Source organism: Labeo rohita, chromosome 20 (genome assembly GCF_022985175.1).
Source record: "Labeo rohita strain BAU-BD-2019 chromosome 20, IGBB_LRoh.1.0, whole genome shotgun sequence".
Taxonomy (NCBI): domain Eukaryota; kingdom Metazoa; phylum Chordata; class Actinopteri; order Cypriniformes; family Cyprinidae; genus Labeo; species Labeo rohita.
Window position 1 is genome coordinate 22,691,349 of NC_066888.1, and position 17,896 is coordinate 22,709,244.

The window sequence follows — 17,896 nt, forward strand, 5'->3', positions numbered from 1 at the left end:
CGCTGTGGGTTTTCATTATTGTCTCAAGCAAAACCTCACTGTCGTTTGACAGAGCTGCTGTCTGGGAAAAGAACAGGAGAGCTCAATGAGTCAAATCTGAATCATACTGTTTCGCTAAGTCAAGTACAAAGCTGGTACACGCTTTTATCCGAAGCATACAAAGTATGTGTTCCTTAGGAATCAAACCCTGTGGCCTTGGTGTTGTTAGTGTCACGCTTTACCAGTTTTTCATATATTAGTCATTATTATCAAAAATGACACTGAATGATATGAGACATCACAGAATAAATCCAGACAAGGTCCTTCGGGCCATCCAGGACATAAATGAGTTTCTTCAAAACAGCATCACAAAAATTTACAAGTAATCCACACGCCTTCAGTCCATCAATGAATGTCTTGTGAAGTGAAAGTTGCATGTTTGTAAGAAACACATTTATCAATAAAATGTTTTTAACTTTAAACTATTGTTTTTGGCTAAAATACAAATCCACTATCCATAATATTGCCTTCTCCAGTGCAAAAAATCGTCTTGTTTGAGTCTGAAATATGCACAGCCTACTGTTTAGAAATGGTGGATTTTAATGTGAGAGGATAACAGGAGGAAGCAGTATTATGATTAAAGGACTAATTAATGGTTAAAATGCCTTAATGATGGATTTGTTTCTTAATAAACACACATCTTATCAAGATAATTGATAGATTGGAGTCTTATGGATTACTTCTGGATTACTGTGATATTTTTAGCTGTTTAGAGTCTCATTCTGACAGTACCCATTCACTGCAGAGGACCTATTGGTGAGCAAGTCATGCCATGTTTCTCCAAATCTGTTTTGCAATTAAGAAACAAATTCATGTACATCTTTGATGGCCTGAGGATGAGTAAATGTACATTTTTTGAGAGAATTTTTCTTTTAAAGAATTTCAGTTCAGTTAAGCACCATCTTGGTAACAGCCCTTGGCTGATATTTTCTTGAATGGGGAACGACTAAAATCTTGAGAGTATGTTTCAATAACCTATTTGAACTCTGCACTAAAACATGGCAATGATGGTATCATATATTTAGCTTGTTTAGTTAAAGAAACACAAGTTAAACTTGGTGTAGAAACAATTTTCACTGCTAGTAAATTTCACAATTACGAAATACAGTGCCTTGCGAAAGTATTCACACCCCTTCATTTTTTATTTATTTATTTATTTTTTCACATTTTGTGTTGCAGCCTTATGTTAAAATGCTTTAAATTACTCCCCCACATCAATTAACACTCCATGCACCATAACAGCTAAAAATGCATATCAGAGCAAAAGCCAAGTCCTGAGGTCAAAAGGTCAAAAGAACTGGTATGAATACTTGTGGAATGTACTTATTTCAGTGTTTTATTTTTAATAAATTTAAAAGTTGTCACAAATCTGTTGTGTGCTTTGTCATTATGGTGATTTAAAGTGGAAAAAAAGTCATTTAAAGCAGTTTAACATAAGGCTGCAACAACAAAACATGAAAAAAAAAGGGGGGGTATGAATACTTTTGCAAGGCACTGTAATTACGAATGGCAAGTAACATTGAAATTAATGTGCTAATATTCATTCAAATCAAAAAGCAAGATAAATAAATGCCAACTTCTGTCATGAAACTTTGGAAGGAGCAGACTGATGGGTCGTTGCAAACTGCAAGCTGATGATATTCACAGCGTTAAACTACTTGGCACAAGCTGATTGGTTCATGTTGCATATGCAGCCAATGAGCTTGCTGCTTTACATTTAAATGGCTGGTTAGCATTCACCAGAGCATTTTGCTTTGCACTTTTAGAGTTCCTCTGACCCCCTTCACCTCCCCAGTTCCACCTGCTATGAGTTATTATATATGCTACTTGTGCATATTATGTTTTGAAATCTCACAACACCGTTTTGGTGTACATATTGGCAGTAGCAAGTTCCTGTACTTGCTTTGCAGCAGCAGCAATAATTTACAACAACAGCAATAATCAACAGCAACAGCGTGGCAGATCTATTCCCCCAAGACCAAATACATTAACACTCAGATCCATTACCATGCTAAAATCTTCAAGATAGAAATAAATAAATAAAACATAAAGGCAGTCATCTCTTTTAACTAAAAGGCTGGACTTTCATACCTGTAGTTTCTCCCATTCCTTCTTCTATAGTCTCTGTTTCAGCTCGCCACCTTGAACTGTCCTGTTTTGCTTAGACAAGATTAATAAGGATGAATTTCCTGCTGCGATAAAAATAATCAAGACACATCAGCCTAATTTAGTTCCATTAGGCAACAACACAACACGATAATGCACAGCGCAAACAGCAAGACGTCTAAAGTTTATCTGAAAACTTCTTCAGAAGTTTGAGAACTTAATTAATCACATATGCTGTCACAGTGTATTATAAAAAGCTAATAAACGACGAGGTACACTGAAAGAACGCATGAAAGAAAGGAGGAATGTGGCAGAAATTTAGAGCTTTTTAAAAATCTGAAAAAGGGTACACTATATATGAGATTTATTGAAAACAGCCATTAGAAAGGCTTTGTTTCCAGTCATTTTTATGTATAAACATTAGAGCTAATAAGACGCAGGCTCATGTCTCTTGTATCATCACACAATTTCTGTATGAGACATTTGAAAAAGGTGTTGCAATATCAGGCAACACTGAGCTACATTAAATATTCATTACCATAAAAATATCCACACTGCAGGCGTATGAAATCGAACAGACTCTCTGTTTACCCACTATTTTCAAAGTGGAATCATCTCACAGAAAAAAAGAAAAAAAAAAAGGATTTCAGTAATAGAATATGAAGATGAGATACACATGGTTTGTCTGAATAATAATGTCTCAGCTGCTGGTTTTCTATAGGCCTGTGTGTTTGTAAACAACCCTGCATCTGTTGAATAATCCTATGTATATGTGATAATGCCAGTTATGTTGGCAGGGATAAGTGCTGTGTGCGTCACGCTTTATTTCTAATAGGAACCGACAGACGTGCGAGACAGGGAATGGTGCATTTTCCTCTGTGAAATTCAGCCCTTTAGGTTAATAAAATGGAGTGCTGTGAGCTGCAGTCCCTCCTGAGGAAAAACAAATGTGATTTTCTTTCATTCTGGCCTTGTGTGTGGGGCTGGCTGATGAACGAGGTGCTGTAGTGTGCTTTTCTGCTGACCCAGAGGTAATTAAAGATGCTGAAGATTTACGACAAAGATGCAACCTCTCTCAGCCAAAGGACTAACCTGAGACAGCAAAATATCTGTAAAGATTTGCCGCTTGTTGCATTACAGCGTCCAAAATGTTGTCTGTCTGTCTATCTATCTATTGTTAAACATACATATCATACAGATGTTTGGGAATGTTTTTTAAAAGAAATTAATACTTTTATTCAGCGAGGTTGTATCAAAATGATCATAAAGATTTTTACATTGTTAAAAAACAAAATCAAAATAAAACAAAATCATTCAAATAAATGCTGTTCATTTGAACTTTCTAGTTATCAAAGCATCATTAAAAAATTTATTTAAAAACAGTTTTCAACATTGATTAGAAATTTGTTGATTTATTTACTGAAATATTTCTTGATCACCAAATCAGCATATTAGAATGATTTCTGCAGGATCATGTGACACTGAAGACCGAAGTAATGGCTGCTGAAAATTCATCTTTGCCATTACAGAAATAAATTACATTTAATATATTTAATATATTAAAACAGAAAACAGTTATTATAAATTGTAAAACTATTTTATATTTTTCACACACACATATTACAATATTTCTTGCTTAAAATGAACTCAAAATAGGTTGGGAATTAAGTAAATAATATTAATAATAATTAAATTAATAATAATTAAATAATAAACATTTTAAATTGCTTATTAATAAATTACTGATTACTGCACATCCACATCCAGTAATTATGTGTATTTTAAAAATAAATTAAAAAAAAATAATAATTTAATCAATTTAATAATAAAATAAAAGCATTAAAAGTATTATCAACCACAAACTTTTGAATGATAGTGTATTTACTGAATTTAAATATTTACTGCCCGAAAATATTAGAGTAAATGCAATTATCTGAATCTGTTGATTTTTTTTTTTTTTTTTTTTTTTTTTAATAAAACTTAATACCAAATGTGAACATAGATTAATTTATTCCTTTCTTGTGACTAGAGGATCATCATATTTAGGGATTCTAGATAAATAGAAAAGATAAGATAGATAAATAGATAGATAGAACAAAAATCCTAAATATAATAGAGTGCACTAAAAAAAAACAACTTTGTTTTGAAAAAATGTTCACTCAGAAATTGCTTGTAAATAATTACAAGGAAATGGCAAGCCACATATTAAATTAAACTTTACATTTTTAGTTTAAAAAACTATTTTGGTAACACTTTACAATAAGTTTCATTAGTTAACAATAGTTAACTGCATTAGTGAACAATACAGCATTTATTAATCTTAATGTTAATTTCAGCATTTACTAATGCATTATTAAAATCTCAAGTTGTGCTTGTTAACATTGATCAATGCACTGAACTAACATTAACAAATAATGAGCGCCTGTATTTTTATTAACTAACATTAACGAAGATTATTAAATAGTGTAATAAATGTATTGTTCATTGTTCATGTTAGTTAATACATTTACTAAAGTTAACAAATGACACCTCATTATAAAGTGTTGCCACTATTTTCTTGTAAAACGTAGCCTAAAATAATGTTTTATTTACAACTTCGAAAAATCTTTTTCCTACAGTGTATCCATAAACAGTTCCTTCAAAATAGTTTAAACTCCCCTTAGCGCTCAGTCTGTCCTCCTGCTGTTTATGTCTCACTGAACCAACATGTTCTCTTGCTGTCACATTAAGTCAAAACGTCACGCCTTCACGCCGTCTTCGAGTCACTCTCACTAAATCTCACATCCTCTCCTCATCTTACCGCCTCAGCCCCCTCTTCTCATTCACCCTTTCAATTTCATCCCCACCCTGTCTCACTTTCTCTACACCTTCATCACCCCTCCCCCTCTCTCCTCTCTGAAAGTGATGCTGCATAGTGCTCTAGTGCTCTTCCCCCGCCCGATGTCCTGCAACCACAAAACAAGCCCACTATTAAGTAGTCAGCAGAGTCCAAATCATACAGCAAATCCTGCACTTCCACCCCAGCGCTCACAGCAACACATTAGCACGGCTTCACTGGATCTGTCCAGATCTTCGACACGTTCCTGTGGCGAGCTGAGAAAGATCACACGCAGTCCTAACCCTACGAGATTGCACATGCGGCCGTTTAATGCAATCCGTCCGAGCTTCTCGGGAGGGGCGGCGGTGGGAGGACTGAGATGTTTGGGCAAAATGAACGTGCGAGAAGGGAGGGCGACTTACATAAGGCTTTGCGGTAGACTCTGAGCACCAGGCGCTTTAAAACATGGCAAGAGAAACAATGTTCCTCTAGAGGACTGGAATGAGGGAGGAGAGGGGGAGGGAGAGAAAGAGAAAGAGAAAGGCAGAGTACAGAAGACTGATAAGGGTTTTATGTACAATCAGGCGGAGAGAGAAGCCTCTGGACTGGACTGCAGGCTTGGTGGGGAAGAGGAATGGGTATGGCATTTGACAGATAAAAATGTGTTAGAGAGCACACAAATGTGGTGGAAACCGTGGATGAGGATGTGATGGGAATATGGGAATATCAGTAGTCCAAACAGAGAAAAAGAAAGAAAGAAAACAACAAAGGAGTCTCAAATCTACAAACACCACTGGGTCTTTCACATTATGCAGTACATTTTGTCTCATTCTAATGTGCATAAAAAGTTAAACATTAAAAACTGGTCATTTATTTTGAAATACAGTTGAAGTCAAAAGTTTACATACACCTTGCAGCATCTGCAAAATGGTAATTATTTGACCAACTTAAGAGGGACCATACAAAATTCATGTGATGTTTTATTTAGTACTGACCTGAATAAGATATTTCACATAAAAGATGTTTACATATAGTCCACAAAAGAACATAATATTTGAATTTATAAAAAATTACCCTGTTCAAAAGTTTACATACACTTGATTCTTAAAACTGTGTTGTGAATGATCCACAGCTGTCTTTTTTTTGTTTAGTGATAGTTGTTCATGAGTCCCTTGTTTGTCCTGAACAGTTAAACTGCCTGCCATTCTTTGAAAAAAATCCTTCAGATCCCACAAATTATTTGGTTTTTCTGCATTTTTGTATATTTGAACCCTTTCCAACAATGACTGTATAATTTTGGGATCCATCTTTTCACACTGAGGACAACTGAGGGACTCATATGCAACTATTACAGAAGGTTCAAACGCTCACTGATGCTTCAGAAGGAAAAACAACGCATTAACACTTTTGAACAGAATGAGGATGTGTACATTTTTCTTATTTTGCCTAAATATAGGAGCATCAGTGAGCATTTGAACCTTCTGTAATAGTTGAATATGAGTCCCTCAGTTGTCCTCAGGGTGAAAAGATGGATCTCGAAATCATACAGTCATTGTTGGAAAGGGTTCAAATACACAAAAATGCTGAAAAACCAAGGAATCTGTGGGACCTGAAGGATTTTTCTGAAAAACAGCAGGTAGTTTAATTGTTCAGGACAAACAATGGACTTGCACACAACTATCATTAAACAAACAATCAAAAAACAGCTGTGGATCATTCAGGTAACAACACAGTATTAAGAATCGAGTCTATGTAAACTTTTAAACAGGTCATTTTTATAAATTCAACTATTATTTTCTCTTGTGGACTATATGTAAACGTCTTTTATGTGAAATATCTTATTCAGGTCAGTACTAAATGAAAAATAACATGCATTTTGTATGAACGCTCTTATTTTGGTAAAACAATTAACATTTTGCAGATTCTGCAAGGTGTATATAAACTTTTGACTTCAATTGTATACACCTAGATGAACACAAATTCAATGCAACTAACAAGTACAAGGCCCAGAAAGGTAGTAAGAACATTGATAAAATAGTCCATGTTACATCAGTGGTTCAACCTCAATTTTATGAAGCTACGAGAATAAATAAATAAAAAATTCAACAAGTTATTCTTATCCCTGTCAGTCTTCGACTGGCGTTCACAAGAGTAACACAAAAGCTCTCGGATTTCATCAAAAATATCTTGCATTCCGAAGATAAACGAAGGTCTTACTGGTTTGGAACGACATTATAATGAATAATTATTTACAGTATTTTCATTTTTGGGATGAAATATCTTTTTAAACAATCAAAAGGTACTGGATATCAGAAATGACCCCATGCTTGTCTTTCTTTATGCCATCCTTTTCATTTCTCTTTTATTCTACATGCCCTCAATGCATGTATGCAAAATCTGTGTGTTTACAACACACTCTACTGTTGCCGCCTCTTTAGTCAAGTGTGACAATACACATTAAAACAAGCTCCATCCCAGCATCTCTTTACTTCCTGTGAGACTGTGGAAGCAGCTGAAGCTGAGTCATAGTAACTCACGCCTGCCAGGCCGCTTCAACCTTGGCCTGCATTTTCACCCCGTTCTTCATCCACTGCGACCCCCAGCCACCTCTCTTCTTTTCCTTAAAAGGATCTATTCATTGCCATTTCTAATCTCACCACACAACCTCTACCCACTCACAACAAATGACCTTTCCTGTCATCTCCACGTAAATAATTGGCAGATGTAGAAATGGAAAAAGGGGACCCCTAGTGGCAGACTCCTGTCAAAAGCATGTAAAAGTCTTATCTCACTTTTTTCTGCAAGTTATTTCCTTGCAAATATTTGTTTTTGATAGTAACAGAAAATGTACTCAGGAAAGTGATGTTAGTTCTGAGAAAGGTTATAGCATAATTTTCCAAGCATCAATTTGTTTGATATTTAGCCATTTAATGCAATGACACCAAAACATTTTGAAGTGACTTTAGTGTCCAAAACGAAGTATTTACTTCAAGATTTGAGACCTTTAATGGATCACAAACAAAATTCTGACTTACAACACTCGTCACAATCCTTTTGGCTACACAAGTCAATGCAAAAGTTTTACATAACAGAGATGAACTAAGCTGAGTGAATCTGATGGTGCCTAGAGGTAGGGGGTAAGTCATACATGGTGAAGTCTCAAGCAAATCTCAAGTCCCTAACATCAGGGGCCGGTTACATAAAGAGATTAAACTAGTCTTAAAAAGTTAGGCAGCTAATTTTTCCTTTATGACTGGTCATAATGTTTTAAATTCAGTTACAGAATGTAGATTAGTCTAAGTTTAATCCAAAACATAAGACTGATTACCCTTTGGTGGACTGCTAGTTGGTAAGACTAGTACTTAAGACACTGTCTTAACATAGAGGCTAAGTTTATGCAACTGGCCCCAAGTTTTAAGTAAGTCAAGTCCCAGTGCAAACAAACCAAGTAAATTGAGTCAAGTCACTGGCTTACCTCAAACAAGTCAAGTCACAATACCAAACAAGTACATTTTATTTTTGCCACAACCTTATTTATTTTTACCTCAGAAATGTCTCTTAGTTATACATTAAAACTATTTTGAAAATAGTAATACGAAATTAAATTATACTTCTAATTATGAAATTAAAACCACCAGTAGGTGGTGGAAAATCACGTCAAGCGTTCATTCAACTACTTCCTTCAAAACAGCTGATTCATTAAGGAACTAAGCAAGAATGAGTCACTGAATCACTCAACCGATTCGCTCAAAACATTGCAGACGCTGCGGCTGAACTGAACTGTTGGCAGCTGCGCTGATATTATATCTACTGTATGTTATAAATATAAAAACAAACTCATACTATAGTCATTTTGCAAACAAATCTTGAATTTTGGGTTCAAGAGAAACATCACTAATGGATAAAGAGGATATTTGACAATAAAACACTATGGTGTGAATGAAGCGAATTTAAAGTTTGATGACAAAACATGAGAATACTCATGTATAATTATTGTAATTTAGCTTCAGACTTAAGCTAAGTTTCTATACAAATGTAGACCCATTCTGTTTTCTGCATTATAGAGTGTTTTTATGACATGTCATCAATCGGCCATATTGGCAGCAGTGAATATAAACAATGCCACTGACTCGAACGAAACTCGCATATTTTGCTGATTATTGCTGCTGAAAATGGTCAATTATTGTCATGTATTGGGCTGTACTAATCGGTCAGACCGGGAAAAACATTTAAAGTACTACAGGCTGCCAACAGTTATAACAAATCAAGGAGAAGAGTGCAAAAACTGTCTGAGGAACAAAATGCGTTTGTGTTTGGCCAGACTGAACCAGGATTTCCAGGGCACGAATCTTGACAACATTCGTGTTCTTATAATTTCCGGTCAGGTAGGTGATAGGCTAATATCTTAATTAATACCGCTCATACATATCTTTACCAATTAACTGTAGTTTGTCAAAATATTTTGTCGTTTCCTGCTTAGTAAGCCCTTCTCTATACAATTTAGCAGCTTCCACATGTTTTTCACGTGGTTTAGACAGCATAAATTAGCAGAACAACATATTCAGTAGTACATTAATCGTCCAATCCATGCTGTTGTTTACATCCGAGTATCTCCAATATGGCCACGCATCCAGGTAACTGACCAAACCATGGTGTAAGTGCAAACTCTCTATTCTCTCTCTAGATTTTCCACTAACAGGTTAGCTTACCTTTCATTTTTGAAGTGGCGATATCCTGGCATTGTAAACAGTATATTTCAAAGTGTTTATGTCCAAAAGACATGATCTTGGGAGATTCTTTTGCTTTCTGTATTTGTGTGCTTGTGCAGCATCATGAACCGCACAGACTCAGATCACGGGTGCCTTTGGTTCTGTTGTTGTCGTTTTGTTTACTAATTCATGTCGCAATGAAAAAAAACAAAAAAAAACAAAACAATTACAGTTACTTTAAAGTGTCAATTCATTGGATGTTAAGTCCAAGTCAAGTAATTTTTTATTTAGTCAGGCAAGTCCTTAAATTTGTGACTCAAGTCAAGTCATGTGACTGGAGTCACCCACCTCTGAGTATTTATGTCTATTGTATGTTCTTCAGTGAGAAATGGATTCCATGTTTGTTCAGACGGTCGATTAGGGTGGTTCTTGCAAACGCTGACCCTGGAGTGTACACGCCACCGCTGTGAGGACCAATAAAAGGATGTCGGGTGAGATAGGACGTCCTACATAACTAATGACTGCATCACACCATGACATAAACAGATGTTCCTTCAAATATGACAAACAGTGTTTTTTATTAAAGCTTGAATTTAAACAACTAATGACCCTAAACTTTTAAGCAGTAGTGTATAGCCAATATTGGACATTATTAGTTAAACAGAGCAAATAAACTACAGATAATATGAAAAACGAGTTGTTGTTTTTTTCATAGGACCAATGTGTCTATTGAAGAATCATCCATGTATTATGTTGAAGTCATATTACTCACTTGTTAGGGAGACAGTGAGGTTCGTTAAGCAGCGTAATAGCTGCCTGCACCATGGTAATTGGTGTTGCGATGTATCCTGGCTCTGTAAAATATGGCAATAGTGACCATATCTGAGTATTAACGGAGGATATTTTGAGTCAAATCAAACAGAGAGTATGACAATACCTGGTCCTGTTATTTCAGTGCTGATTGTGGCATTTGGCTTGCCCTGAGAGGGGTCCTGACCGGTTGTGTAGCCCTCCCCCATAAACTTCAGGCAGAAAGATGTTCCATCCATCTGGAATAAGACAGCAATGACAGAAAGACACCAAATGTTACATCAACAAGGCAGCTGAGGGCTGTGTGTGACAGATGTTAGCATTTGGTATTGTTTTAGATATTTGAGTACATTTTTCGTACCTGCTTTCTTGTTGGTCCGGTCTTGGAGAAAACACCAAATGAGAAAAATTCTGGAAACTAATACAGAAAAAACATTTTCTGGTTGATATTTGTGAGTATACATAAGCAGTTCTTGATGTTCTATGGTATGATTGAGAGTTTTAAAATCCAGTGATACTGAACCTGAGTAAGCAATCCCCTGCCGAAACTAAATTTGACCATGAACCAGAAGAGCACACCTGCAAAGAGGGTCTTCAGCATGGAGAAGAGACCACCGATACCTACATATGCCATGTACTGAACCTGAGGACAAGAGCATTGAGGGAAGTGAGTTAGACACTGAACTGCACACATTTGTCTCTTAAATTATTAACATACTTTTTGGTCCACAGCAAAACATCAATCAAAAACGACCATCTACTGAGAGCACCCTGTTGACCTTCATGACATCACCCTGTATACCGTGGACATCGCTATGGAGATGAAAGAGCAGGACAATGAATCACAAAGACAGTGAATCATCCCCTGCTCTTTCCATGCAGGCTTCCAGAGCACTAACACAGTAATCATGCTCGCACAAGACAGATCGAAAAGAAATGTAATTAAAACTGCTAAGGGGCATAATGATGTTTGGAAAGCATGGGAAGAAACTGTCAAAGACTGTCTTTTTTAAGAGGATACAGAAGGGGAGTCAAGAACCCATTAGTTCTACATTGAAATAATGGTTTAAGAAACTGAATACTGCGTTTCTGCTGTGATAGGATAAAATTATTCTGCTAATAAAAACTGACTGACATGGTCTACAAAAGAGAAGAAATTTAGACTTGTTTAAGTCATATTAATATAAAAGACAAATTAGAGAAAATTACAATATTAATAATAAAATAAAGTGTACTGAAATATACTATATGTATTAAGCTTTTACTAATCTTTTTAAAATCAATTAAATTATTTTTAAATAGTTTAAATTTGATATTTAATTTGTACAATGCAATAACTATAAATCAAAACTAAAAATCTAAAAAGATGACAAAATTGATATGTATATAACAAAGTATAATTTTAACATGACAATGTGTGTGTGTGTATACACATTATATAATATTTAAAATTAGAGATTATTTCATGGTAAACTCGAAAAAAGGAAAAAATTTCAAAATTGATTTTGCCAAATCGATTAATCACGATTAATCACATTCAAATGTTTGTTTGCATAACGTGTTTATACTGTATATATATATATTTCTTAAACACAATGGATGTGTATTTATATATAAAAATACATGTATGTGTGTATTTCTATATACTTTTATTATTATTTTATTATTTATTATTATATATACTTTTGATTATGTGTGAGTATATATGTGTATATATTTAAGAAATATTTACATGTATGTGTGTGTATTTATATATACGTATAAATATACACAGAGCACATGCGTTATGTAAACACAAACGTTTATTTTGAATGCGATTAATTGTAATTATGTGTGTACATTTATATATAAATACATAAATATTTCTTAAATATATACATGTACGTGTGTATATTTATATATACATATGAATATTGACAGAGCACGCACATTATGTGAACACAAAATTGTATTTTGAATGTGTTTAATCACGATAAATCATGATTAAATATATATTATTATATAATATTATATATATATATATATATATATATATATATATATATATATATATATATAGGGTCACATATATATATATATATATATATATATATATATATATGTGACCCTGGACCATAAAACCAGTCCTAAGTAGCACAAGTACATTTGTAGCAATAGCCAACAATACATTGTATGGGTCAAAATTATCGATTTTTTTTTTTTATGCCAAAATCATTAGGATACTAAGCAAAGATCATGTTCCATGAAGATATTTTGTAAATTTCCTGCCGTAAATATATCATAACTTAATTTTTGATTAGTAATATTCATTGCTAAAAACTTCATTTGGACAACTTTAAAGGTGATTTTCTCAGTATTTTGATTTTTTTGCACTCTCAAATTCCAGTTTTTCAAATAGTTGTATCTCAGCCAATATTGCCCTATCCTAACGAATCATACATCAATGGAAAGCTTATTTACTCAACATTCAGATGATATATATCACTGGTTTGTGGTCCAGGGTCACATATATAACATTGTTGTATCAAAAGTGTGTGTGATTTTCTTGGCAGTCTATAGACTCACAGGGCTGTGTTTATGTTCTTCGTGCATATAGCGCTGAGTCCGTCGCACCACGGATGGATCTGAACCCATGAAGGGAATGACATACTGCTCAATCTCCTTACTGAAGAACAAAGCTCCCCTGGGGTACACCAAAATAGCAAGCAAATTAACACAAGTACAGATTTCCATCCTGAGAACTATTCTCCTTCACTCCTTTGGGAGTCAGCTGCTATATAAAGCTTACGAATCATGATCAAGACAGTATTAATAGAATAAAATGCTGAGAATTATTTAGGAAATACTTAAAATCACCTCTTTTTAATTCTAGTGCCGACAACCGGCAGAGGTTTGTGCCCAAACTTCTTCCTTATTCTTCTGAGACTGGCACTGTCAGCAAAGCCAAAGATGGCCGACTGCCACGTTGCATCATGGCCACATCCTCCCTGATGAAGAAGACAAGACAGCTGAACAACAGCCAAGACATCAACTACTTTATTGAGGACATGCAAGCAATGGCCCTGATGCAAACAATCTCCTTTAGCTCTCTTCATACCGATAACATACCGAAAAAACGATAACAATTTGATAGAGTGCTTATGAAGTACTACATAATATGGACTATAATTCTCTTCATATTCACTCCATGCTCTCTGCTCCCCTTACATTGGAAGTTATATAAAGTCTTAATGTAATTTCATAAAACTATGTCACTTTTGCAATCAAGTTTCTCATTAACATGAAATCCCACAAATACATAGTTGGTCCTTTGGGAAATGAGAGTTCTCCGCATTATTCATGAGCAGCTGCAACTGTGAATTCCCAAAGCTTAATTTAAGCGCTGCCTTAAACCTAGATCAAACCAAACTTTGAGAGCTCATATCCAATAAGTCAATCCAATTCCCATGGACCCATAATATAGATCTGCAAACATGATGAGCTGTTGCTCACCTCAGGTCCCGTGTTGACGGTTAAAAAGCTCTCCACAGCAGTGAGCGTTCCTGTGAAAGCCAAGCAGAGGGGTTGTCAGGCATCTGCTGCTCTGCAGGCACATTTGCCCACAGCAGCGCTTCAAAGGAGAACGACAGACACTCACATCCTGTAAGCGCTGAGCGCCTTTGCCTTTGTCAGTGATACGTCCCACTAATTGGGATGAGATTAAAGAAAACGACTGCACAAGGGTTGTGTGAAGCAAAGGTCAAAGGGCACACACGGGGCAAATATCACAGTAACCTATGTATGTTTTACTATTAGGACACTGATGCAAAGCACAGCTATAAACCTGTTAAGTCAGGATTAGATTTTTTTCTTTAATACTGTAGATCAGAAGTAGTCGCATTAAAGGGATAGTTCACGTAAAAATGAAACGTCATCTGCTGGAACGCAGCTATCGTGAACACGCATGTGACAATAAAACATATTTACAGACATGCTACCCACCTTTGAAGCGATCCTGTGTATAAAGGATGCCCATATCTGCTGGTATTGAATCAAACCCACAGCTTCCAATGATATACACACCATTCTCCTGAGCTTTACTGTGGTAGTTCAGCTGTATCCCCTCTAAAAACTAAAAATTCAAGAATAAAAAAAAGATCTGCATTACTATTTCAAAGGTTTGGGTCAGGCTTTTAAAGAAATTAATATTTTCAAGAATCTTGAAAAAAATGTATCAAGGTTTCCATTAAAATATTAAGTAGCAGACTGCTGATAGCAATAAGAAATGTTTCTTAAGCAGCAAATCAGCGTATCTGAATGGTTTTTTTAAAGTATCAGGTAACACTGAAGACTGGAGTAATGACTAGGAATAATTCACATTTTAAAACATATTAAAATAGAACTTTAAATTGTAAAAATATTTCACAATGTTTTTTAAAGTATTTCTGACCAAATAAATGCAGCCTTGGTGAGCATAAGAGACTTCTTTCAAACATTTTAAAAAAAAACAAACCTTCGACCTTTGAAAGGAATCTTTTTTTATTGGCGACATGGTATGCCCATTTTCTACAAGTTGGTATAATTCTTTAGGGTATTCATAAAAGTCTGCAGATCTTTTTACATTGTCAAAAACAGCACTTTTCACAACGACCCGTTTCAGTGCATGTCTTATTAAATCACAATGAGCTACTGCTGACTCCACTCCTCTCTTCTGTTTTTGTGTATTCGGTGGCCTGTTATGATCAAAACCAAATCTAATCCTCCACTAACAGTGTCCTCAGTGGCTCTTATGTCGGGAGAAGACCCTTATATTTACTTTTACATCCGACAACAAAACACCTGCATTGCATACGAGACACTGTTGTCGCTACAGTTGCTTGAGCGTGGAGAAAATGACGGACAGCATACAACTGGTTTAGGGCTAAAATATGCTACTACAAGACAGCCTGTCAGCCATAGTGGGTGACATCATACTGCTTAGAAAATTAAAATGCTTAATAACTGAGACTGTTGAGGTTTTTTGGGAATTAAAAAAGGAGTGAATGGATTTTTATTGTTGTAGGGTGGTTGTGGCCACACTGCTAAGACACATTTGTGACCCTGGACCACAAAACCAGTCTTAAGTCGCTGGGGTTTATTTGTAGCAATAACCAAAAATTCATTGTATGGGTCAAAATTATTGATTTTTCTTTTATGGCAAAAATCATTAGGATATTAAGTAAAGATCATGTTCCATTAAGATATTTTGTAAAATTCCTACTATAAATGTATGAAAACTTAATTTTTGGTTAGTAATTTACATTGTTAAGAACATCATTTGAAGAACTTTAAAGGTGATTTTCTTAATATTTGGATTTTTTTTGCACCCTCAGATTCCTGATTTTTAAATAGTTGTATCTCGGCCAAATATTGTCCTATCCTTACAAACTATACATCAATGAAAAGCTTATTTATTCAGCTTTCATATGATGTAGAAATCTCAATTTTGAAAAAATGACCCTTACGACTGGTTTTGTGCTCCTTGGTCACATTTATATGCAAACACCACGTAAAGTTAATTTAGCATCTGATGTCCCCTTCAAAAAGTAGATTGTTAAAAGAATAACATTAATTACCTGTGGTTCTCCACAGATGTCGATGCAGTGGGCGCCATTCTCTATGCAGGCCTTCACCACAGGCTCTCCATAGAATCTGTACTGTTGCGAGAAGACACCTCAGCACCGTCTACTTCCATATATGCAATATGCCATTTCACAGTCAACTTTCACAGTAGGCCCAAGTACTATCTGAATAACACAACTCCATTTATCATTTTTTGTCATAGAGCTATCATGGGCCTATAGGTGTGCTGGGACAGCTGTGAATGCACAGATGTGTAAACTGACCCCTTCCTCTGCTTTTTTACAATAGTCTTTGTGGACTTACTGGTCCCACGCAGTTGAGCACAATGACGCCTTGTTTGCACATGATGGCCAACGACTCTGGCTCGGCTACATCTGCTACAATAACCTCTACACACTTCAGCTCTGGTTTACCTGCAGACAAACGATGGAATGTCAGAGACGGATGGATATCTATTCTCTAACAGCTCAAAATACTGCACATTTGATGTAATGCATAGGCTATTGCATAGCTTTAAAATCCTCGATTATCAGTACAGCGTATTCCAGATGATGATGATGGGATTGTCCAAACACTATGCCTTTAATCAACAATATTCTCAAACCCTGTAATCCCATTTGATAATCTCAACAGACAAAATCTGCTGAAGCTCAACTAATACTATGAGCTGACTGCCTCATGTCTAGCCATGACAGTATGGCAATTCAAACTATACCTAATACAAACCATGACCTATCATAAATAACATATGTGCTTTGTAATTCTTTGTACCTTTGCCAAAAACAAAAATATATATATATATATATATTTATTTTTTTTTATTTTTATTTAGAATAAAAATGTATTATAATAATGTTGGTAATATTTTAAATATATAAAACAAAATATAATAAAAAACATTGCATTTCATTAATGTTACTAAAAAGTCGCACGTATGACTAATAATAATTACACTAAGTTAAGTGATAATTTAGCAATATATATGTTCAGCATGTAAATGTATCTCTTGTGGAGCTTTAAAATTTACTATTCGATTCTATTTTTCTATTCTATCGCAGTTCTATTTGTATTCTAATTCTATTATTATTATATTTACATTATGTGTGGTAGGGGCACTTCGATGTAAACTACAACAACGCTAAAAACTGAAAAGTCCTTGTGAAACACAAATGTAAACACTGTGTGAAACACATACACAGAGCGTCAGCTGCCTGAATGAGTGTTTTTTCCAGTCGGTCGCGGTTTCGTCCGGCTACAGCCCACTGTAACGTCCCTCCTGGACCCTCGGTACACGTCCGTGCAACCTCCTCCACTACAAGCTGACCGGTAAAACCTGTCGCTCCGAACACTATGATATGGTACGGTCGTTTGCTTGACGTCGTGAGCGTCGCCATTGTGTGTGACTCTGTGATCCGCTTGTGAGGCAAACACACAGACGAGGTCAGAGCGACCGCTGCTGCTCCTCTGCTGTCACTGGTTACAGTATCAGTGCAAAATACAGACGTTTAGTGGATCAGATTGTGTTTCTGATAAGTGTAGCTCATATACAAATCCAACTGTTTGTGGGTGAAAATTGCAAACGGTCACACATTGAAGTAGAGGGACATCTCGTGCTGGAAAGGTGGTATTGCCACAACAGGAGGGTGCAAATACATTTGGTAACATATGTGTACACTACCGGTGAAAAGTTTTTGAACAGTAAGATTTTTAATGTTTTTAAATAAGTCACTTCTGCTCACTAAGCAAAGTACAGCAAAAACAGTAATTCTGAAATATTTGTACTATTTAAAATAACTGCTTTAAATTTGAATAT

The 17,896-nt window shown here is 35.3% G+C and overlaps 1 protein-coding gene across 2 annotated transcripts; it reads right to left on the minus strand.

Moving 5' to 3' along the window:
• Positions 1-7,816: 7,816 nt before the first annotated feature.
• sccpdhb (saccharopine dehydrogenase b) lies at positions 7,817-17,681 on the minus strand. 2 transcript variants are annotated; one of them, XM_051092185.1, is made up of 13 exons: positions 17,279-17,681; positions 16,387-16,496; positions 16,077-16,157; positions 14,464-14,593; positions 13,975-14,024; positions 13,339-13,469; positions 13,048-13,165; positions 11,006-11,125; positions 10,844-10,900; positions 10,610-10,721; positions 10,445-10,526; positions 10,021-10,136; positions 7,817-9,854 (listed from the first exon to the last, which is right to left on the minus strand). In XM_051092185.1, exons 1-12 carry the CDS (start codon positions 17,475-17,477, stop codon positions 10,037-10,039), a joined length of 1,290 nt encoding a protein of 429 aa, XP_050948142.1. In that variant the 5' UTR covers positions 17,478-17,681; the 3' UTR covers positions 7,817-9,854; positions 10,021-10,036. The 2 variants fall into 2 exon arrangements, with proteins under 2 accessions (XP_050948142.1, XP_050948141.1); XM_051092184.1 differs by lacking the exon at positions 7,817-9,854 and having other exon boundaries at positions 9,938-10,136.
• Positions 17,682-17,896: the final 215 nt, after the last annotated feature.